Consider the following 25,473-nt stretch of genomic DNA (forward strand, 5'->3'; position numbering starts at 1 on the left):
TCCATTCCTGCTGCCTTGTAGAGTGTGAGGCTACATTAACAACAATGGGTTAACCCTTGAGGACTCAGCCGAATGCTAGTTCACCATTTAGCAGTAAGCCATTCCCTGGGAAATATCCCACCCCCTTCCACCCTCTGACTTCACCACCTCAGCCAAGCTTCACAATCATCATTGCTGTGTACAGTATTAAATTATTTGTTTAAAACGTACACTGTGTATATATATGTGTGTGTGTGTGTATATAGTCTTTTGTTTGGCGAAAAAAAATGTCCCTGGAATCTAACACCCCACCCCCATTTACATTAATTCTTATGGGAAAATTGGATTTGCTTAACATTGTTTCACTTATTTTTCATTATCATATCCCTAGAGGGATTTTTCCTCCCTGTGGTTGTGAGGAAACAATTTTCCCGGCTGTCCCTTAAAAACAAAATGAAACCCAGTCCACATGCTACAGAGTCCAAACTCACAACTTTCCCAGGGTTTGGCTTCACTGGTTGGGGGGAGACGAGGAAATCAGTTCTAAGGTTAATTAAAAAAGTTTAGTTCAAACCTTTTCCCCGACTTTCCTCCTAAAGTCCCTTTCACAGACTGTTCTACCAATACCTAAAACCTGTCCCCTCAGAGAGCCTCACCCATGACTTTTTAACCTATGTGGTGTAATGAGTGAGCCAGCAAAGTCCACTTGACCTTTTCCAAGCAGGATCAATAGCTGCAAAAATGGGGTGAGATGAGTTTCAAGCAAACAACGCCAGCCTAGTTTAACAAAGAATAGCAACTGGCCTTACAGAGTGGGGAGGCAGTTTTGAAACCTTGTGCCTGATACTTTCCACTTTGAAGGCTGCTGGCTGGTATAAGAGGTTCCTGCCACCATCTACACCACCTTGATGCAGGTGGCTGCCTTCCCATACTTGCATCTCTCATGGCTGGCAGCGGCAGATGCCATTCTGGAAGGTGTTTTTGGAAGGGCAAGGCAGCAGGCACACACTTTCCAAGGAACCTTCAATTGCTTTTCCCACTCCTTAGCAGCAGCATTAGCTCCCTGCAGAGACGGTAGCTATTTGACAGCGTTCCTCAACTTCTGGTTGTGTTCTTTCTTCTTGGGCATACCCTGTGGCTCCTCCTCTCCCTGCTCAGTCAACCAGAAATAGAAAGTTGGGAATCTCTTGTACCCTGACTGCGCCCTATTTCAAGTGATGGCTCTCTCAGGACTTCCTGAACTCCTGGGTCCCAAGCACCTGTGGGACTGCTGGGGTGGGATTCATCCCTTCTGGAGCCCACGCTGAATGTAGAATGTGAATCTATAGGTCTCAAAGATCACTAATCGCTCACTGCATCTGTGACTTGAAAATAGTTTGCTCTCAGTCCAGTGAAAATGGTACAGCTACACAAAAGAATCTGCCAAATTTTAACAAAGGACTAATGCTTAATTCTCAATGCTCCAAATGTGGATTTTTCTCTCAAGACTTTTCCTGACTTTGTGAAATCTTGCAGTTTGAATTGCCATGTATGTATTTTTGTTGCTGTAGAATATTTTTTGCTGGAATTTAACATCAATAGCAACATTATGAAAATTTTAATGAAGTACATAATACAGTTTGGCAAAACTGTCAGGTACTATTTATAGATTTATTAATAATAAATGGTTAATAAATATTACTCCCCCCCCAGAAACTAAGATGGGTTACACCTTGTCTTTAGTTACTTAATATTTGTGCAGCACTTTGAACAGGTAAAACACTATAAAACCACTAAGGATTACAGACGGTAACACAACAGCAGCTATTGCTGAAGTTTCTTACACACACTGGGTGAAATCTTTGTTCCATTGATGTCATCCTTCCATTCTAAAGGCTTTGGGGTTTTTTCAGTTGCTTTCAGTTTTGTCAAACTTTCACTTTTTGGACAGAAATATTCCATGTCCGGTCAATGCCCAAGATGTATTCTTATTTATCAAAAGTTTGACTAAAAATAATTCAGTGGGCTTTTGAGTACAAAGGTAGTAAAACAAAACAACCCTCCACACGCTTGCTCTCATAATATTTTTTCGAACTTTATTTTTAATAATTCCTGTGCCTCAGCACAACCAGGGAGATGTTTGAGTTGGGGACAGTCCCTAGGTCAGACGTGTTTTGTTGGTCCCATTAAAATCCAATTGAATGGACTTTGTTCTAAAGGTTTAACAAAACCCTGTTCCATTCATGCACATAAAAGGCCTATTTTTCCTCTCCCTTACGTCACTGTAAACCAGGAGTCACTCCATTGTAGTGAACTGTGTAAAACTGGTGTGTGTAAACGGATATTCAAGCCCTAACTTTTTACTAAAGATAAGAGTTCTTTAATAATGACCAACCAGTGTTCCACTAGCACTGTGAATGCATGCAATGCGTATGTGAGCTGAGTGGAATTTTTGCTTGCTGAAGGTGTGTGTCTGGAAGGAGACAGGACTTCAGATGCGTCCTGCTTCTTCCAGGTGATGTTTGAAGGTGAAGACCAAGTATAAATTTGTCGACCACATCTGGGTGTGGAACACTGGTGCATTCTGCACATTCCTGTCATCTTCTGTCTCTGCCCTATTTGCAACGTGTTTCCAGAAGCAAGTGTATGTGTGTGTGTGTGTGTATCCCCACCAACTTCTCTACAGAATTGACAAAGATGGCTGCCATGCTGCTTTCTGTAGAAACACATTGTTCTGAGTTACAAGTGCATTTTTTGAGCACATCTTTTTTGGACCCTCATATTTTAGTGAAGAGTTAATATTTGAGGGGACCAGAACAATGCAGAACAATGTGGTGAAAATGTGTAATATTTCAAAGCCATTGCTCATCCATATTGCCCAGCCCTATTATGCACCAATTATATGTTGTAATTAATGGCATAAAGTACCCAGTAAATGATAAGGATTTTGTAACAGGTTATTATGACATCATCCAGTAAGCATTTTAAAATTTAAAATGTACTAGCTATGCAATGTTATGAATAACACATCTGAGAATAAATTATTGGGATATTTCAGTTTATTGTTTAGGGATAGAACTTTTATACAAATGCACAGAAGAAGGTGCACAGCACCTAACACTGCATGTGGGGGTCAGGGATGGTTACAGTCCCTGTGTACTGGGGCTTCTTCCTTCCTTGAACCCTTAGAGGTCCACAGAGCCCCCAAGGGAAGAGATGAGACAACGGTGCCTTCCACCACTCAAACATTAGGGATAGCAGACTGCACCATGCACTACCCTAAAAGACAGAGCAGTTTGTGCACTGCCTGCTAGGATAAGGAAGCTTGGTGAGGGATTATGACCTCCTAAGGTCCCTTCCAACCCTGATATTCTATGATTATGCCTGGCCCTGGGGCCGTGCAGCTCCACATAGCCCCAATGTAAGCCTGTGCCCTAAAGGCACAATCATATCCTTCAAAATTAAATTACATATAAATGTCAACTTTTCATTTAAAGAGACTTGGAGGATTTTAATTCCAGTCAACTTCATTGAGTGACTGGTGTTTTCCTCTGAAACTGAAGGAAAGCAAACATCAAGCAGCACTGATTTGACACAGAAACCATTAGTCGGAGGAACTGGAGAAGTTCTATGCACCGGGCATTCAGGGCTCTACCCTGCAAGCTGCTGAGCGCTGTGGCCCTAATAGTGCTTTGCGGGCTCAGGGAGAGCATGCTCAGCACCTTATAGGATCCAGGCCTCAAGCGGTTATTTTAAGACCAGCACAAGAAGTCAGTTTCTAATATGAAATTCTCTTGCAGTTTCACTAAGTGGTGCCCAAGTTCTAATACCATACATGGATCAGAGTCCAATATGTCTTTCCTTAAAAATATAGACATGTAGGGGTCTTGTCGTCTCTTTTTTTATTTTATGTAACTGTTACTTTAGAGGAGAGGTAGCACGTGCCACTGGATATGGCATTGTGCTTGAAGTGCAGGGAGCTAAGGTCCAGTCCCAGCTCTGCCCCTGATCCCTCTTGTTTGATAATGGATGACCCTGTGCCTCAATTTCCCTATCTGTAGACTTGGCAGAATTTGATTTTTTTAAATAAGTTTGACAACGGTCAGTTTATTTTGAAGCATTTATTTTCCAATTTTTAATTGATTTAAAATTTCACAGTTGTGAGAAATTATGGGTGGAGTGTCACAAAACATGTGTGGGCAGGTGGAGGGAAGAAAGTAATTAATGACCGTAGCTGTTGCTATTCAAAAAGTTAAAGTTTGATAACTGTTAAAAACACAACTTGTCAACATCATATCAAAATGTACAAAGTAAATATCCTTAAATCAACCTCTAATAAGTTCTCAAGCAGTATTTTTCTTACTATATGTAAATTTCAATGGGCATATTTGTCAGTTTGTGTGTGTACAGGGAATTAACATCTACTGATAAAAACCTAATCCTTCCAAGCCTACCTAGCTCTAAAATGGAAATAATGATACCTACCATCCTTTGAGCTCTATAGATGAAAAGTGTTCTAAATAAAAAGACAGATGGGGAACTGAAATAAGTAGATCAGGTATATTACAACATTTGGAGTAAGGTGCTGTCCTGTGAACACATCAAAGAAATTTCATTTGTGGAAGTATTTGCTTGACATAGAGAACAAAACATGTGGAAGCGTGGCCACTTTGATTGTTATCCCTCCCTGTTATTTTGAATGACTTTTAAAAAGGAAGCCAGAGAGAGAAGTACTGGACTGGAGCCTGGATACAGCTACTGCCAAGACTGATGTCCTAGCAGCCAACCTCAGCATGCATTAATTTCTCCTCTAGAATAGCTATTTGGCTAGATCCGCTCCTGCTGGTGCAGCAGATTGAAGTTGTAACCCAGAAGGATTTGCCCTTGGAGAAAGGCGGGCAGTGTTTGCATCTCTCTCCTTCTCTGAGGTAGCCACTGGGCTCGGGAGAGATCTAGTTCTAGGCTGCATGGAAGGAGAGGCAAGACAAAGGTTAATTGAGTCAGCAAGCCTGGACTGTGCCAGACAGCTCTGGGTCCCTTTTACGTTGGGAGTGTGGCAGGCAACTTTCCCACTACAGCTCCTTCCGCCTCGTAGACTTTAGGTCACTGGGACCAATACGTTTGGGTTAAACATATGGAATTTGCCAAAACATAGGACTGACTACAGTTCACTCTCTGTAGATATTACAGTTATAATTACAGACCCAGAGAGAGAGGTTTATTAGAAACAGAGTGAATATATGGGTCTGACTAATTATCAGGAGAACACATTTTATTGCCTATGGGGATGTGGTATGCTCTGTTCCTGTGGATGCATGATTCTCCTTGGAGATAATAATGGTTCTACATGTGATGGTTATAGAATTACAATTGCAGAACAGGTGGGGAGGAAATGCTTTTGTTGAAACTCACTCAGTACAACATCTAGCTTGACCCAGAGCCTGCAGAGATTTTAGGGCTTCTAGAGTCTGGCATAGAAGCTATCTGGGATCTAACTGTGAAGAGATGAAAGAGAAAGAGGAAGGAGAGTTACCAAGAGAAAAAAGTCAATTTGTTGGAGGTCTGAGTCCAAAACTTGTGAGTATGGGAAAGCTGGGGTCCTTCTTATACAGGCCCCACTCCCACAAAGTACATACATGCTTAATGTTCAAAATGTGCTTAAACATTTTGCTGGATTGGGTTGATAGCTGTAGACATACTCTCGAAGCCTGTTTCCCTTCCCCTCTATTTTATTTTCTGGGTTTTGAGGGTTTTTTTAAACTTCCTTGCCTCAGGGCAGGTGACTCGAACCTCACCTATTGCTCTTACCACATCTTAGAAGCAGCATTTCCTGTCTGTGATTGGGAAATGGTGTATCATTTCTATCAAGCTGGATATTCTCTCTTGCTTTACTGCTGTTGCTACCTTTCCATCTCTATTCTGTGTACGGCCCTACCAAATTTATGGTCCATTTTGGTCAATTTAATGGGCATAGGATTTTAAAAATCATAAATTTCATGATTTCCGCTATTTAAATCTGAAATTTCACAGTGTTGTAATCGTAGGGGTCCTGAGCCAAAAAGGAGTTGTGGGGGGGGGTCCCAAGGTCATTGTAGGGGGGGTTGTGGTACTGCTACCCTTACTTCTGCGCTGCTGCTGGAGAGTGGTGATGGCTGGCTGGGAGCCCAGCTCTGAAGGCAGCGCTGCTGCCAGCAGCAGCACAGAAGTAAGGACGGCATGGTAGGGTATTGCCACCCTGACTTCTGCGCTGCTGCCTGTTGAGGTGGACCCGCGTCAGCAGCCACCGCTCTTTGGCCACCTAGTTCTGCAGGCAGCAGCACAGAAGTAAGGGCGGCATGGTGTTGTATTGCCACCCTTACGTCTGCGCTGCTGCTGGCAGGGTGCTGCCATCAGAGCTGGGTGCCCGGCCAACAGCTGGTGCTCTCCAGCTGCCCTGATCTGAAGTCAGTGCAGGAGTAAGGGTGGCAATACCACAACACCCCTAAAATAACCTTGTGAGCCCCTGCAACTCCCTTTTGGGTCAGGACCCCCATTTGAGAAACTCTAGTCTCCCCTGTGAAATCTGTATGGTATAGGGTAAAAGCACACAAAAGACCAGATTTCACGGGGGGAGACCAGATTTCATGGTCTGTGACATGTTTTTCATGACCATGAATTTGGTAGGGCCCTAATGATGAGTCCCCTCTGTTTTCCATCTTCCTTTCTTCCCCTTGCACACCTGTTCCTCTTCTCCCCCACATTGCCATTCTCCTCATTCTACCCTGTCTCAGTCCCCTCACAGTACCAATGCAGTGGATGTATCAGAGAGTGTTAAACTTCTTTTACCCTAACCCCCTTGACCTCTCCACCTGCAAAAAGCTGTTGCAGGAACTCATCTTTAGAACTTCCAGGCAGTGGTACATGGGCTGGTGGTGTGATTGTCTCCCCAAAAACTATTGTCAGACAGTCAGATACATGGACCACCCTGGTAATGCACTAGTGTATTGTATTGAAGGGGGCTGGCTGAACAAAAGGCCATGTGTATGACTGACAGGGGATGCTGTGAAGGCTAAAACTATAACAGGGTTAAAAAAAGAACTAGATAAATTCATGGAAGATAGGCCCATCAATGGAAGACCCCATATAGAGTATGTTCTGTCAGCACGCAGATACCACAGTGAAGGGCCTGCATAGTGCTGAGTAAAATGAAGAGTTTGTTTCTTTTTTCTTCTCACAGATTGACCATTTCTGCTGAATGCCCAATGCAGCTTGAAGACTTCCCCATGGACGCACATGCTTGCCCGCTAAAATTTGGAAGCTGTAAGTTCTGGTCACAATTAAGAACTATGAATACAGTTTTGATTTGGCTTGTCATTTTCAGCCAGGACAGTTTGTGTACATCTTTCAGTAGATATGACTGATCTGATCCTACCCAGTCTGCCCCCCCAAGCTCTAAATCTCCAATAGATGGCAAACTCTGTGTAGCACTGCTACTGTCTAGATCATGTATCCCTCTTGGTAACCTGTGTGTCACAAGGATGACAGGTAGTGGGGATATTTTAACAATACCTATTCAATACTAGATGCAACCAAGTAACTTTTTTAATAATTGAGGTTTTTACATGTATGGAAAAGTAGAACTTTCCCTAGTGTCAACTGTGCTCTTACAGGGTTTACATATGTACTATTTTGTCATGTTCTATTGACTACAAATATATAGTACAGATATCTAGAGGTTAGCAAAAGAGGAAAATCTGCCCATCTTGTCTTTGATAAATCTAGTCCTATATCTTGTTGCATTAAACTGCGTACATACACAGACACACATTATATATACATGCACGCTACTGTTTGTATATACAAACACACGCATTATCCTCTAAATTGTATGTTGAAGTGCTGATTTTTCTTGATACCCTGAATCTGTAATCCACCATAATGCTGTCCTGCCAGCAGCTTACTTTAAAAATAACCTTAGGGGATTGTATGGCTATATTTAAATACAAAGCCCTTAATTAAAGTACAGACTAGGCTACTAGAATAGACCTCTTTTATTTCAGTAATCGAAACGTAGATTCCAGGTGCAACAGAAGTCTCCCAAGGCTTTTGAAGTTACCAGTCAAGGTTTTTAACAAGTCCTTGGAACAAGTTAATGCCCCCACACCACACTCGCCCCCCCTTATCTTTTTTTTTAAAAACATCGTATCAATGTAGATTCTCTAATCCTACCAAGATTAATCTTGCTTTTATCTGCTGTATGTGTGCTGGTTTAATATTGGTTATACATTGTCTTCTTGTGATCATGTTGATAACAGTAAAAGCACGAAATGCAGTAATAATTACCAAACTCAGTCACTTGATTTCCCTTCCCTTGAAGGGCAAAAAAGACTCAGTTTCATCTGTTTCAGAGTAACAACCGTGTTAGTCTGTATTTGCAAAAAGAAAAGGAGTACTTGTGGCACCTTAGAGACTAACCAATTTATTTGAGCATAAGCTTTCGTGAGCTACAGCTCACTTGTAGACCCAAATGTTTCTTACAGGGTCACTATAGGTTCAAATGCATCAGTTGAGTGCAATGATGTTAACCTATGACAATATAATTTGAAGTTCTGTCACTCACTTGAATGACAAGATCCTAACTTAAAGGTTTAAGAGCAGACTATAGATTTCACTCCAAACTCATAAAATGTGATATGTGAATTCACATGAAAATATGATTTGTGTGAGAGAAGCTGATTACATGCTGCAATACAAATTTGGAAAAAATTCCACCCTTTAAATTATCCCCAATATCATGGTATCTGAGCATCCCACAATCTTTCAGCATCAGAGTGCTTAAGCCCCTTCGTGGATGAGGGCTCACCAACTTAGTTAACTGCAAGAGAGTCAAAAATACCAAAGTACAAGTAATAGCGTTCTGTATGTGAATACTCGTAGCCTCCTTGGGCCATATCTCCATATTAAAAGTAAGGATTTATGAACCACATGGTAGCAATCTCTCTTTTTTTTTTAAAGGAGGCTGAGGATAAACCTGGGAATGCAGACTCTAGAGGCCAAGTCCTGTGCTGGTGTAAACAGATGCAGCTCCATTTAAATCAGTGGAACCACACCAGTTGATACTAGCAAGGAATTTGGCCCTATCTGTGCACTCTTATATTAAAACTGTTATATTACGGGAAAGAGCTAATCTCTTCCATGGGCGAGTTCAAAGTACGCCTTCTATTATATGCCTGGTACTGACCCCTCACTCCCTAAATTTGCCAAAGCAAAACTGATCCACACTGAAGTTTCACAGGCCTGATCTTAACCCAGAGTAAAAAAAAAAAAAAATGTAATGTAGGTAAATCAAGCAAGGCCCCAAAGCTAGAAACTGTATTTGCACCTTGTTCACTGATTGGCCTTGGTAGTACTTTGCAAGAAGAGTTCAGTTAGGGCTCCCAACACCCATATGGAGACAGGTAAATACCTAGGATAGCTGAGGCAGAGAGAAGTTAATTGACTTTCTTCAAGGTCACACAGCAAACAAGTGTCAGAATGCAGATTAGAACCCACTGCTTTGGTCAGACAGACAGATGTCTAATCCACAGACCACAGGACCCCCTGCCCAGACAACTGACTTAACTGCTACAGTCTCATGGTGTTAATCATGGTGTTAATTATATCCTTTTAAATTTGGTCACAGGATTGCCCTGAAAGATGAAGTAGTTAATGTTTGTGAGTTAATGTTGGCCAGTGATTTGACAGTATGAAATGCTGCATTATGGAGTGATGGGAGTCTAGTTAATGTTGTGTGATTATCTGGTTAAACCAGTTTTCTGTTTGTGCCATCTCCATAGTTGAGCACGCAATTGCACTCCCATACCAATTAACTTCCTCCACCAAGCTACACTAGGCAACCTGAACATTTGCCTGGTGAAATTGGTCTACACACTTATGTCCAAAAACATGAGACTGTCCCTGCTCCAATAATTTTCTACACAGAGAGTGGGTGGGGAGGAAAACGGAGGCAAAGAGACTTCCTAAGGGTCACATGGTATGTTAGTAGCAGAGACAGGATTAGAAACCAGATCTCTTGCCTCCTGGGCTATACTTCCTCTGCAGACTAACTTGAAACACCAACTAGCACCCAAAATAGGAAGGCAATCCAAACTAGTGGACGTTGCTGAACAGTAAGGCCTGAGTGACTTGTGCAAAATCAATGAGTGGTAGAACTAGGAAAATAACTCAGATCTCCTGCCTCCCACTCCCATGCTTTAACCTTAAAACTCTGCTTGCTCTATCCTTTAGCTTAACTGTGAGAATCTTCCCGAACGTGGAGTCACTGTCAATAAGGCATGACACTGTTACATCTGATCACATCATGCAGGATGTGCCAAGATGTTGCCATGTACTGAATCATGATTGGAAAACAGCCAGGCCACTGAAACAGAATAACAAACGTTTTATAAACTAGTGTTCTACCCTGTGGGTCTCCGAGTGGTAGATGTGGCAAAGCAGAGCAATAGAATCCGGATTTCACTCCATTGTATCGTAAGTGGCTGAACAACAACATGTTTGCAGCAGAACCCCACACAACCAAGATAAACTTAATATTTGCTGTAATTTCCTAAGAACTTATTAATACTCACTTAGGGCCAGATTCTGCCAGCCTTGCTGACATTCAGTGGTAACTTACTACATGAGTAGATCTATTGAAATCAATAACTACTCGTAAAGTAAGATACTATTCACTGTGAATAAAGACAGCAGAATCAGGCCCTGAGGAAATAAGTGCTCAGTATTTGTATTTTAGATGAGTTTTACCTATTTTATAGAAAATAAATGAAACGTGACATTTTCTGCATGTACATACTGTACTCAGCTAGCACTAACAATGCAGTTAACATAGCAGCCCAATACGGTGATTTCAAATTCACAGCTTGACTACAACACTCACGGCAGCCTTTGAGTCAGCAGCTCACTGAAATTACTGTGCATCTTGCTTTCACAGATACTAATCTACCTGGAAACTCCCAAGATATTTTACATTTTTAAAATGTCATCTCAAAATAGCCCTACTGTCCAGTCTTTTTACCAACAATGCTTATATTGGCATTAACATGACAGGTATAGCTGAACCACAGAAACTGAAGTAATAGATTCTGGTCCCTTCCCCATGAGAGACAATTGAAAAAATGGTCACCATCAAGCATGGTGTAAAATCAGTTCTCAAATTCATTCCACATCAAATCAGCCAACACTACACCCAAAAATAAAAGTTATGCTATAAGTACTAACTGCAGTGAGCAAAAAAAAGAGGTGAAGGGAAGAAGGTGTTAAGATGTCGCTGTTCAGGGTAGCACACATTACACAGCATCAGCATGTCTGAAGGCTTTGGGAGCGATTCTCCCCTTATACACCACTGTAGTGACATACAGGAGCCATGAATGACCTGCAGTTCCCTGGGGCAGAATTCCCCCAGCATAGGCATTATGTTGGGCTGCCATAAACAACACTGTGCTGCCCCCTGCTGGAAGAGTTGGCCGAGGCTTAGGAGGAACCATGTCAGGTTAGCACTGAGCAGTAACAAGATTATGTGCAGCAGCCCAGCAGCAGCCCTTGGAGGGACCACACTGGCTCCAGAGCAGCACATAATCAGAAGAGCACAAGCTGGCTTAAAGCCACCTTTGCACTCTTCCATGGGTTGCACCTTCTGTGCTGTATTTCCTGGAGGCGCAGCAGAGATGCTCAGACTTCAGGTAGTTCAAGAAAGACTTCCAGGGGCCATGATATTGATCCATTTCATCTTGTGTCCTGATGACACTCACTCTTACATGGCTGCTTCTGTAAAAACTGCCAGGCTTTCCCTTCATACAGGAGGGAGTGATATTCCCTGGACCGGAGAATAATGTGATTGGCTAGCAAGAAGTTTCTTTTTCCCATTTTATTTCTCTCTTTAACTGTAGTTTGATCCCGCAATACACAACTCAACAATATGGCTCAGCATGCCACTTGTTTTTCTTAGCACATTATTCCTGATGGAGTAGGTTTCACTACAGGTCAAGACCACGACTGAGACTCAGGTTAGCCCTTATATCGGGGAGCTGAGGGTGGGGAGTAAGGAGCCCCCTTCCCTTGTACGGTTCCACAAGGGCCAGACAGCATAGCAGCCCTATGCTAGAGAGGGACTACTGTCTAATTACTCCCCCATGGACTCAGTACTGCAAGAGAGGCAGAGACTAGGTGGAGTCATTATGGTTCCACATTCCCTCCCCCTCATTACCTAGAGCTAGCCAGTAGAGGTGACCAGTTGTATGGTGGTTAGTATGCTGCACCTCAGAAGGGTGTCTCCATGTCCACACTACCTTGCTGTAGACAAACTCACTAGTGACAGCCCCCTTCACAGCTGGGCATGACATAGCAGGGTCTCCTCGTCTAATGCCCCCTGCTGACAGACACTGTGACTCAGCCCTCCAGCCAGGTCACTTGGGGGATGTCTACACAGAAACTAGACACCTGTGGCTGGCCCATGCCAGCCAACTCAGGCACATGGGGCTATTTCATTGCTCTGTAGACATCTGGGGTTGGGCTTGGGCCCAGGCTCTTGGACCCTGTGAGGTGGGAGTATCCCAGAGCTCAGGCCCAGTCTGAACCCAGAAGTCTGCATAGCAATGAAACAATCCTGCAGCCCAAGCCCCGCGAGCCTGAGTCAGCCTGGCATGGGCCAGCTGCTGGTTTTTCTTTGCTGTGCAGATATACCCTTGTAGTTCCACCCTACCCCCCAGACCAATAGAGTCCAACAGACAACATCAAGACCTTGCATCAGGTCTCTGGCCCCTGACTCTGGGACCAGTTGTCCTTACCCCCTTTCTTCAGGGTACCACACCACTCAGGATTCACCCTTATTTCAGGGCAGAGGCTCACAGCGTTCCCCCAGAGTCCTCCAACAAATCCCAAATTAAAAATATAAGTTTAAACCACTTCTGCCATGCACAGGCTCAAACTTTCATCCCTCTGTTCTGTTCCTCACTGGAATGACTCCCTGGAGCTCTGGGTCCTGCCCTTTTTTCAAGACTCATTGCCAGGGCTTGTTGCACCCCAGTAGCTTCCCAATCTTTCTCCTGCTCTTTTTGCCAGAGTTCTTTATTCAGGAGACAATCCCAGGGCAAATTCTGCCCTTTAGCTTCCTCTTCAACCCTGCCCATCTTGCTATTACCAAGAGAAGGACTGCAGACTTCTCTTCCTACACCCTCTTCTGCTTTGAGCTTCCTCTCTTTATAGAAACCACCCAGCTCCTCCGCCATCTGGAACTCATTTTTTAATTGGGCCCCATCTAAGTTTCCATATGCAACCAGGTGCCTTGGTTGAGCTCTCCCTCTGTTTCCAAACCACTGTACGGTATATACTCCATCACACTTACATACTGGGGTCCTTCAGGAGGCATGTGGCCTGGTTTTGCACAGCTTTCAATGCAGAGCTGTACCTAAATGGCCCAGTCCCTTTCTGTGACAGCAGATGTTCCTGAGTGACTTATGAGTACACGTGTACATTAGTATCTCTACATTAGCAGTACCAACTGGAACTTGTATATTTTAGTTTACGTACTAGCTCCAGATTCCAATATAGCCGATTGATTGTTTTCAAGTAGTCAACGGTATAGTCAACTAAGCATCAAAAAGCATGTTAGGCCTCCAAAATCATGAGATTTTAAAAAATAAAACACACCCAATATATATTATTTGCCTTCTGGTTTCTGAGCCCTTAGGATACACTCAGATCACATTTTCAAGCTTTTCTCCACGACCATGAGAGCTAGTTTCCTTTTTTTTTTCAAATGAAAATTGAGATTCTCTCCAAACCGTTTACCTCCAGAAGCTGAAGAAGCTTCAAGAAAAACACCAAATCTAGCAAGATGCACCAAAAAATCATGTGTTGGCAACACAGAATCAACATCAATCTCGCATATCTAAATATCTTATAATCTGAGGGCAGTAAATAGCTCCATTTCTTTTCAGAGTAAGAAAAAATTAATTCATATTCCCATTCCAACCTTGACTATGATGGCTTGCACATCACAATCTGATTTATAGCCATTTCTAGCTGTCTATTTTAAGGTTTTTTTTATAGTTCCAATCACTGTAGTATCTTACTGTTGCTTAGTAATGAAGCCTCATGAGGTCTGTCTGACACATTTTAAAATACCCTGTTCTGTCTCCTGTGGAAAGAGAAGGCTAGAATCTAAGAAAATTCTTTTTAGCTAGAAAATATTGCCTTTAGTATAGAGCCATATTTTTCTTTTAATTTTGGGAAGGACAAAAATTACGATCCTTTTAGTAGGCTTGAAATTAGAAAATGCCCATTTTGTAACCATGTGCTGCCCCCATTCTTGTTTCTCATGGACAAACACATGGCTAAGAATTTGCTCGCAAGATTAGTTTCAGCATCCTGTACAGCTTACATCACACCATCCAGAAAAGTCTCACGATGGACTTTTTCCACTTTTTAGTTGCTAGCCTCTCTCCTGCATGTCACTTAGCTATTCAAATCACCGTGCTCAATTTAAATTATTTATCCAGACCCTATGTTAGTTTAAAGGCCAAATGATCAATCTGAATTTAAATAATTTCAAACCCCTTGTGAATCCACAATTCCCACTAGAGTCAATGTGAAGATCCTGTTTTGTAAATCAGCATACTGTTTAAAAATATTCATTTTAGGCAATCATTCCATAGCTATGTGGATATAATTTTTTTCACACTAGTTAAATTACAGTTCTATTTTGAAAACTGACTGTATGAAACAATGCAGCTTCTCCCCAACAGACCTGCTCTGTCTGTATTCAGTACCACATCTGCTTAGTTTTTATACAAAACTGCGTTGTTACTACTTTTCTTTCTCCTTTTAGGACTTAGTGAAGTGTGAGCTGGATTGTATTCTGGCTCACATATGAGCAACAAAAATTTTAAGTAAAAGTTTCAATTGCAGAGCTAAATTTTGCCCTCCGTTGCACAGGCACTACCAAGTACAGATTCCTTATTTATAACCAGTGTTGATGCACAAACCAGGAAGAGCACAGTTTGATTCCTGGCCCCTAGGCTGAGTTTTCATCAGTTAGTAACAGCATCTTTTTAGATGCAAACAAATATATTTGGTACAGAAGTTTTCAAAAGACAATAAACCTGGAACTCAGCAATTCTATTTTAACAATCTCTTTTAAGTAAAGTCAGGAGACATGCATAAGCACACAAAAAACAGATCAATTAACTGGGGTGTCATTACCCTTTTTAAAGCACAAATTGACAAAGAAGATTAAGGTTCAGACGCTCTGTTAAATCTATCTCTTGGCTCTCTGATTAGCAGAACCCAGATTGGCCTTAACAAAATTCCTTAACACCATGTTTAACTTATGTCTAAGTGAAATTTATTTTTGGTCTGTGCAGTTCAAATTCCATATTCTAAAAACAAGTGAAGCCCAATTCCATAAGGCAAATATTTCAACCTTTAAAATTATATCCCCAAATCTTACCCCAAAAAAAGACATCAAAATTAAAATATTTTGGATTGCATGACAGATAAAATCCTTTATAATTAAAATAATCCCATCTGTGTAATCTGATAATTTATGATCATCTTTACTAATTAATGGGCCTGGGATCTCTACAGTAGGGATAGGGATTAGCAGCAGTTGCAAGATTAAGCACTCTAATGGTACCATGGTGTAATCTATATACCATAGTGCCAAACACAGTATGAGAATGTAGCTAGACAGACAAAACAAACAAAATAGAAGAGTGAATGTGGCTTTCTTTGGAACATCTTTCTTTATTTCTTCAACCAGTTATTAATGGTTTGAGAGTAATTTTTTTACTAAATTTAAGGCCAAATTTAGTCCAGATTTGTGGGATATTTTACACCACACTTTAGAATTTGGTAGCATCTAGCAATGCAGCAGCTACTGGATCCAATAGATCTTTAGCTTTCCATAAATTATGCAAAATTCTTCTTAAATTATTTTATATCTTATCACCTGGGTATAAAACATAACCGTCATGGGTGAGCTGTACAGGTAATTATTATTTTTAATTGAGTGTTGATTTAAGGTCAGATCCTGCAAATGATCCACATACACAAAACTCCCACTGACTTGCAGATTTGGCCTAAATCATCCTCATCTGGGTATTTTAAGTGCAGCGGCCATGAAACTCTAAAAGTTTGGACTTGAGTCTGTATTTTCCAAAAAGAACAGGAGTACTTGTGGCACCTCAGAGACTAACACATTTATCTGAGCATAAGCTTTCATGGGCTAAAACCCACTTCATCGGATGCAGTGAAAAATACAGTAGGAAGATAAATATACACAGAGCACATTAAAAATGGGTGTTGCCATACACACTATAACGAGAGTGATTTATTAAGGTGAGTTATTATCAGCAGGAGAAAAAAACCTTTTGTAGTGATAATCAGGATGGCCCATTTCCAACAGTTGACAAGGTGTGAGTATATGTATCTTCCTACTGTATTTTCCACTGCATACATCCAATGAAGTGGGTTTTAGCCCACGAAAGCTTATGCGCAAATAAATTTGTTAGTCTCTAAGGTGCCACAAGTACTCCTCGTTCTTTTTGCTGATGCAGACTAACACGGCTACCACTCTGAAACCTGTATTTTCCAAGTGACTGTACTGTTTAGAATACCTATCCACAGCCAACACACAGGGGTGGTTCAGCCCATTGATCTTAGGAGAGCCACTGTAGCCCAGGGATACCCTGCGTCTCTGCACTGCTTCCTGTTTTCCCTTTCCCACCTTCTATAACACCATGGCTCTAGCAGGAGTCATGCTCCCATGGACTTCCTTTCCAGCAATTTCCCATCTATCAGATGAGGTTTGGAGTAGTGGTAGGGAGAGTGGGTAGATAACGCTGACTAGATCAGAATATCACTCACTCATTAAAAGCTGAGTAGGAGGGACAATACTGTGGCAAGCAGACAACTCCACCAGCAGATCCCAATCCTCAGAGCACATAGAAAGTGGCTCCAAGGAACATGCTGGGGAGCTGGCGTTGTAAACTGGTGGGCTGTTTCACCAGCCTGGGAGGGGAAGCAAATGCCACACCCGTGTCCTTTTAAGGCCTGGCCTCAGGTCACAATTTATTTGTTTGACCGTGAAAAACATAAATAAAATAAAGCATCTCCACTAACTAATACTGGCTACTGTGCCAAAGGCTTTTCCTTTGCCTGTACCAGCCAGGAAAAACAGGACACACTCAAGCTTTAGGGCTGAGCTTCCACTTCCTTATATACATATTCCTTATGTGATAGGCAGGGATTCTTTTAGCCTTTTCAGGCTAGTGCTTTGCCTTGTTACAGACACTTTCTCATACTTTCTTATAGCATTATTCATAACCCCCCGAGGTTCAAATATCATGAGTCAGACCCCCAAAATAATGAGACTCCCCCTGCCCCCAATCATAAGACTTTTAAAAAATATTATAGTGGGGTTTTGGGTCTGTTTGATTTTTGAACTCCCCCTGCCCCTCCCCAGTGTGTGTGTTTGTGACAATTAGTGTTGCCATCACACCCAAATGCACTAGGAAAGGTGATTTTGGTCCACACTGAAGGCGCTTCTGTCTCCACATCTGTCCACCCCTTGCCCAGCAAATAATTCTCCCTCCCCCACACCTCCAAATCAATCCTGTCCCCCCAGCCCCTGCATCAGTTCTGCCCATCCTCCCACACCTACATCTGCCCAGCCCCCGATCAATTCTGCCCCCACATCAGTTCTGCCCCTGTCTCACCTCTGCTCCTCCTGTGCTGTTCAAACCCCCCTTCACCCCCAGGATGGGGGGAGTGCTCCAGGAGGGTCCCCTCTCCTCTTTGAGGCTGGAGGGGGGGGCATCTCTCAGTGCTCTTCACTCCCACTCCCCGTGTCCAAGCCCAGGCCAAGTATTGCAGGGGAGGAGTGGAGTCACCCTAAACTGCTGGGCTTTTTAGCTCCCTCCTCCTCCATCACCTCCTGTGAAAATGGTGTGGGGCTCCTGAGGGGATGGGGAGAGAGCGCTGCCTACTTCCTGCAGCAGCCCTGATTGGCTGCTCTACCCCAGGAAGCAGGCAAGTGGGGCAGGCAGCCCATCAAAGGGTGGCGGGGGAGATGCTGAAATTCACAAGAGGGCTAGAGCTTCTTGTGTCATTGCCAGATAGGCTCCAGCCCCAGCCAACATCCTGTTGCACACACAAAAACCCATGAGAGTTAGAAACACTGTCCTACCTTCACAAGGCTGTGGATGCTCCCCTCTACTCATGGAAATGAATGAGTGTGTTTGGCCTTTTATAAGACTCTTGCCATCCACATTAAGAGACAAAAAAAGAGAGAGGAGAACTCCATTGTTTTTGAATTTCTTGGAGTGTTTATTAGTTTTGAAAAACTAAGGCATGGCTCATTGGCCAGGAGTTACCAGCAGAAATTATTTCACTTCATTGTTTGGTAGATGATAAACCAGAATATTCTCAAGCCTTTTATAAAATGCTCATTGGAAGCATCTGTCAGTTAGCACTCACTCATTTTTTAAGCTTTTAATAGTTTCAAACACTGCTCTGTTTTTAAATTATTGTCCCAAACTCTACATTCTTTCTTTTTTGTTGGTAGTGTGTGCTTAGATGAGGAGCAGGGAGGATTCAAACAGGGTTTCCTACTTTAGGAAATCAGAAATATTCTGCTAAAGAATAGCAAATTAATCATCTGAGTTCTGAGAGAAAGAAAATTTCCTAAATAGAGATAAATGTTGCATATTCCCAAGTGGTTTATTGGCCTTGTATCTGAATCTGCTTTGAATGAAACGAGACACATTTTGGGCCATCATATGTGCCAGATTTTGTCTGCAGATACACATGCACCTCCTTCAAGTTTCCCAGCCTCTCTTTCACTTCACTTCACCATCAGTGATATCCTGACAGAGTGTTAACAAAAATTGTCCACCTTACTCTACTCTGCCCCATTTTCCTGTGGGTGGAGGAGGAAGCATGGAAGAGGCTCGACCAAGATCAATCATTTATCTCTCAAATAGAAAGGCTTTCTCATAACCACACACAAGATGGGTTTAAGTTCTGTGGCACTCTGGCAGAGCAGATTGGAAACCTTATGGAACCTTATTTTAAATAGAAAAACAGATTGTTGTGGAATTCATTATGATAATCAGTATGTTATCACCTGCCTTATCTTGATATTCCATTGATTTTATTCTAGGCTATCCCACACCACCACTTTTCAATCTGACACTGCATAATTGCATTGCATACATTGTCAAGGAGGAGGTCAGAGGTTATGCCAGTTGGGTGGGGGTAATTGGAGTTTCTGGCACCTACGAAAGAGTGGGAGGCAATCTGTGATTGTGGGACAAGCACATATTAACTGGATGTATCTGCTAAAATGACCAGAAGTGATATCATCAACAGTGTTGATGCCTCATTGGGATGCATGAGGTATTTCACACCTCTCAGAGCTATTTCTTATAGACTGCTCACAGATTCAAGCAGTCACTGTATCTACATAAGAACAAAAGAACGGCATACTGGGTCAGACCAAAGGTTCTGGCAAACAAAGGCTAGGGACACCATCCCTGCCCATCCTAGCTAATAGCCATTGATGGACCTACCCTCCATGAATCTATCTAGCTCCGTTTTGAACCCTGTTATAGTACTGGCCTTCATAATATTCTCTGGCAAAGAGTTCCACAGGTTGACTGTGCATTGTGTGAAGAAATAGTTCCTTTTGTTTGTTTTAAACCTGCTGCATATTAATTTATTTTGGAGACACCTAGTTCTTGTGTTATGAGGAGTAGATAACACTTCCTTATTTACTTTCTCCACACCAGTCATGATTTTATAGACCTCGATCATATCCCCCCTTAGGCATCTCTTTTCCAAGATGAAAAATCCCAATTTTATTAATCTCTTCTCATAAAGAAGTTGTTCTGTACGCCTAATCATTTTTGTTGCCCTTTTCTATACCTTTTCCAATTCCAATATATCTTTTTTGAGATGGAGCAACCACATCTGCATACCATATTCAAGATGTGGGGAACCATGGATTTATACAGAGGCAATATGATATTTTCTGTTTTATAATCTATCCCTTTCTTAAAGATTCCCAACATTTTGTTTGCTTTTTTGATGGCCACTGCACATTAAGTGGATGTTTTCAGAGAACTATCCACAGTGACTCAAAGATCTCTCTTGAGTTGTAACAGCTAATTTAGACCCCATCATTTTATATGGATAGTTGGGATTATGTTTTCTAGTGTCCATTACTTTGCATTTATCAACATTGAATTTCGTCTGCCATTTTGTTGCCCAGTCACCCAGTTTTGTGAGATCCCTCTGTAGCTCTTCATAGTCTGCTTTGGACTTAACTATCTTGAGTGGTTTGTATCATCTGCAAATTTTACCACCTCACCATTTACCCCTTTTTCCAGATTGTTAATGAATATGTTGAATAGTACTGGTCTCAGTACAGACCCCTGGGGGACACCACTATTTACCTCTCTCCATTCTGAAAACTGACCATTTATTCCTACCCTTTGTTTCCTAACTTTTAACTAGTTCCCGATCCAGGAGAGGACCTTCCCTCTTATTCCATGACAACTTACTTTGCTTAAGAGCCTCTGGTGAGGAACGTTGTCAAAGGCCTTCTGAAAATCTAAGTACACTATATCCACTGGATCACCCTTGTCCACAGGCTTGTTGACCTCTCAAAAAATTCTAGTAGATTTGTGAGTCATGATTTCCCTTTACAAAAAATATGTTGACTCTTCCACAACAAATTATGCTAATATGTATGTCTGACAATTCTGTTCTTTACTATAGTTTCAACCAGTTTGCCCAGTACTGAAGTCAGGCTTAGAGGCCTGTAATTGCTGGGATCACCACTAACCCTTTTTAAAAATTGGCATCGCATTAGCTATCCTCCAGTCATTTGGTACAGAAGCTGATTTAAATGATAGGTTACAAACCAGTTAGTAGTTCTGCAATTTCACATTTGAGTTCCTTCAGAACTCTTGGGTGAATACCATCTGGTCCTGGTGACTTATTACTGTTTAATTTATCAATTTGTTCCAAAATCTCCTCTAATGATACCTCAATCTGAGACAGTTCCTCAGATTTGTTACCTAAAAAGAATGGCTCAGGTTTGGGAATCTCCCTCACATCCTCAGCTGTGAAGACCGATGCAAAGAATTCATTTAGTTTCTCTGCAATAGCCTTATTGTCCTTGACTGCTCCTTTAGCATCTCAATTGTCCAGTGGCCCCACTGGTTGTTTACAAGGCTTCCTTTTTCTGATGTACTAAAAAAATTTTTTTGCTGTTACTTTTTGAGTCTTCGGCTAGCTGTTCTTCAAATTCTTTTTTAGCCTTCCTAAATGTATTTTTACACTTCCTTGCCAGAGCTTATGCTCCTTTCTATTTTCCTCACTAAGATTTAACTTGCACTTTTTAAATGATGCTTTTTTGTCTCTCACTGCTTCTTTTACTTTGTTGTTTAGCCATGGTGGCACTTTTTTGGTTCTTTCTGTTTTTTTTAAATTAAGGCTATCCATTTACGTTGAGCCTCTATTATGGCGTCTTTAAAAAGTTTAAAAAGTTTCCATGCAGCTTGCAGGGATTTCACTTTTGGTTTGTATTTTGTTTTTCCTGAAAACTGATACTGAGTGTGTTGATAGCATAGAACAGAGTTGGTAAACTGAAGTGGAGGAAGGGAATAAAAATTTTGTAGGGAAGAGGTAGTGAGATAAATTACCCTAGGCCTTTTTACTAAAAAAAGAAAAGCAAGCCCTGACACTTTGAGTAGTTTGGGCATTGCAAAGGTAAAAAAGAAAAGAAAAGATTGACCTTCGTATATTTTTTGTGAGCTCCCAGGTGAAATCATCCATAATAGGGATGATTTAGCAGTATTTATAGAGGGAGTGATTTCTCTGGAGGTCAGGAAATCACCCAAACCTTTATTTAGTTTGGTGGCAATATCTTAACAAAGCTGTTAAGAGCTTGGAAAGCCTCCAGCACACTGCAGCTTCCTCTTTGCTGCTTTGCACCGAAGAGCAGCCATCTGTATTTAAGAACACAAGACTTTTGCATACAATTTCTGCTGATCTGCTATCATAGTTCCCTGACTAACAGCACCTCTGGGCTCATCAAGTGGACCCTGTATTGCTAGAGGTTTCATCAAATGACACAATCTTTAATTAAAAAGCAATCTTTATTTCCTGGAGACTCCAGGACAATCCTGGAGAGTTAGCAACCTTACCCCTGCACCACTCAGGTCCTAGGCCTGGAGACATCACCTCTGTCAGGATGGAGACGTACGATTCCTCCACTCTCAGAGCTGGCCCAAGCTGCAGTCTGATGTACATCCACTGTCTTTACCTCAGCAGGCCTGACAATTCTGTTCCTTCCAGGAGCAATGACAGTGGTAACCAGTGACCGGACTGCCATCTTAAAGCAAAGTATTATTTATTGAAACAAAAAGCATTTAAGAGAAAATAGATTTTAAAATAATACTAAAGGAGTCCGTAGCAGGCCTGCCTTTCCCCAAGAGTTGCCAGCTCCTTCAAACTCCTTCCACGGAGGCGCTATCTGAGTTAGGGTTGCCAACTTTCTAATCCCACAAAACCAAACACCATAGCCCTGCCCCTACTCTGAGGCCACCCCCCTGCCCCAACCCTTCCCCAAGGCCCTACCCCCCTGCTCACTACATTCCCCTTTCCTCGGTGGCTCACTCTCTCCCACCCTCACTAACTTTCACTGGGCTGGGGCAGGGGATTGGGGTGCAGGAGGGGGTTCTAACTGGAGGTGCAGACTCTGGGGTGGGGCCAGAAATGAGGGGTTCAGGGTGCGGGAAGGGGGTCTGGGCTGGGGCATGGGTACGGGCTCCAGCTGGGGGTGCGGGCTCTAGGGTGGGCCTGGGGATGAGGGGTTCAGGGTGTGGGAGGGGGCTGCAGTTTGAGGCAGGGGGCTGGGGTGCAGGGGGGATGAGGGCTCATTCTGGGGGGTCCAGGCTCTGGGGTTGGGCCAGGAATGAGGGGTTTGGGGTGCAGATCGGGGCTCCAGGATGGGGAGTGGGGCAGAGGGGTTCAGGGCATGGGAGGGGGTGCAGATTGAGGCAGGGGGTTGGGGTGCAGGGGGGGTGAGGGCTCCATCTGGAGGTGCAGGCTCTGGGGGTGGGTTTGGGGTGTGGGAGGGGCCTCTGGGTTTGTGGGGACTTAAGACTGGGGCAGGGGGTTGGGGCTCAGGGTTTGGTCAGCAGCACAGCAGGAGGGTTAAGGCAGACTTCCTGCCTGTCCTGGCACTGTGGCCCAGAAGTGGCAGCAGTTGGTCCAGCTCCTAGGCGGAGGCACGGCAGACAGCTCTGCATGCGTCGCTACTCTCGCCTGCAGGCACCACCCCCACAGCTCCCATTGGCCGTGGATCCCAACCTAGGAGCTGGACCTGATGGCCACTTCAGGGCACAGCACAGAGCCAGGACAGGTAGGCACTAGCTTGCCTTAGCCCTGAAGCACTGCCAACTGGACTTTTAATGGCCCGGTCAGCGGTGCTGACTGGAGCTGCCAGGGTCCCTTTTCGACTGAGTGTTCGGATTGAAAACTGGATACCTGGTCACCCTAATCTGAGTCAGTTGAGAAGCTTTTAACAGCTGACCCCCTTTCTTCTCCTGAGAATGTTTTTTTAACTCTTCAGCATCCTTTTTGATTTCATAGTTTCATAGAGTTTAAGGCCACCACTAGATCACTTAGTATGACTTGTTTTATATCACAAGCCATTCCATTTCACCCAGATACTCTATATTAAGTTCAGAATTTAGTTAGACTAAACTGTTGTGTGCCAGATGCAGAGAACAGGATGTAACCAATGCCCAAGGCCCCAGCAATGGCAGGGAATTGATTAGGTGAGATATGTCTAGATCAGTGGTTCCCAGACTTGTTCCACTGCTTGCGCAGGGAAAGCCCCTTTTGGGCTGAGCCGGTTTGTTTACCTGCCACGTCCACAGGTTCAGCCGATTGCAGCTCCCAGTCGCCGCGGTTCGCTGCTCCAGACCAATGGGAGCTGCTGGAAGTGGCACGGGCTTAGGGATATACTGGCCACTGCTTCCAGCAGCTCCCATTGGCCTGGAGCAGCGAACCTCAGCCACTGGGAACCACGATCAGCCAAACCTGCAGACTCAGCAGGTAAACAAACCGGCCCGGCCCACCAGGGCCTTTCCCTGCACAAGCAGTGGAACAAGTTTGGGAACCACTCATCTAGATTATCGCAGCAGGTGAACCATGGTCCATGCTGCAGAGGAAGTCAAAATGCCCCAAGGTCTTTGCCAATCTGACCTGTGGGAAAAATTCTTTTTGACCCAAATCTGATGAGTTTGATCCTGAGCATGTGAGCAAGTCGGGTGAGCCAGGCATATAAGAAGGAGGATTCTCTGTACCACCTCGGAGCACTCATCTGCCCTGTCTGGTTTCCCATCTCCAGCTGCGGCCAATCTCTGATGCTTCAGAGGAAGGTGGAAAATAAAACCCAAACAAACCCAGAACTCATCTGGCCAATTGTGCACTGGGGGAACATAATCCTTCCTGACCCTTGAAACCCTGAAACATGAGATTTGGTTATATTCACTGTCTTAGTGCAAAGCTGAAAGTGTTCTGAGCATGTTGAGGGCAATAGAGGCACTCCTATTCTCCCCATGTTCCATGAAGGAAGGGGGAATTCATAGAACCATAACTTCCTAGGCCACAAGGGACCACCATGACCACCCAGCCTGATCTCCTCACTGCCTCCCACTGACAGAGGCTGCAGAACTTCGCCCAGAAGCCAGATGAAAGTATGTGTTACGAAATATGTCATGTCTTAAAGACTCCAAGTGATGGTGAGTCCAGCCCCTCCCCTGGTAAGCTTTTTCAATATTTAATTACCCTCACCACTAGGAAATCATGCGTTATTTCAAGGTTGAATTTGTCTAACTTTAACTTCCAGACAAAATCTTGTTAGGCCCTTCTCAGCAAAGCTGAAAATCCCCCACTCTCAGATCATTGTCCATGTGTGAGTACCTGTGCACAGTGATCAAAACACTTTTCAACCTTCTCTTCAATAAGTTCAGCTCCTTAAGCCTCACATTAGAAGCTTTGTTTTCTAGGCCCTGGACCATTCTTACAGCCCTTCTTGGAACTCTCTTTAGTATTTCCACAACCATAGTAATAATAATAATAAAACCACCTAGCTCTTATATAGCACTTTTTCCATCACTAGATCTCCAGGCACTTCACAAAGGAGGTCACTATCGTTATCCCCATTTTACTGATGGGGAAACTGAGCGAGGTGAAGTGACTTGCATAAGGTCACCCCACAGGCCAGTGACAGATCTGGAAATAGAACCCAGATCTCCTCAGTCCCAGTCCAGTGCTCTGTCTACTAGGCTACACTGCCTCCCTCTAAACAAGAGTAGGGTGCACCGTTCCCGGAGGCACTGCCATACCAGGCTGATGTGTGGAGTGGATGGAGCAAGCTGCTAGCCCATATTCTTGAAG

The 25,473-nt window shown here is 43.2% G+C and overlaps 1 protein-coding gene across 1 annotated transcript in view; it reads left to right on the plus strand.

Annotated features, from left to right (window-relative positions):
- GABRA5 (gamma-aminobutyric acid type A receptor subunit alpha5) overlaps positions 1 to 25,473 on the plus strand; it is a 73,971-nt gene that overhangs the window by 31,724 nt on the left and 16,774 nt on the right. The window contains exon 5 of the mRNA XM_073353115.1: positions 7,175 to 7,257. Within this exon, the coding sequence (XP_073209216.1) occupies positions 7,175 to 7,257 (83 nt within the window). The remainder of the gene's footprint in view (positions 1 to 7,174; positions 7,258 to 25,473) is intronic.

The sequence above is a fragment of the Lepidochelys kempii genome, chromosome 1, assembly GCF_965140285.1.
Source record: "Lepidochelys kempii isolate rLepKem1 chromosome 1, rLepKem1.hap1, whole genome shotgun sequence".
Lineage (NCBI taxonomy): Eukaryota > Metazoa > Chordata > Testudines > Cheloniidae > Lepidochelys > Lepidochelys kempii.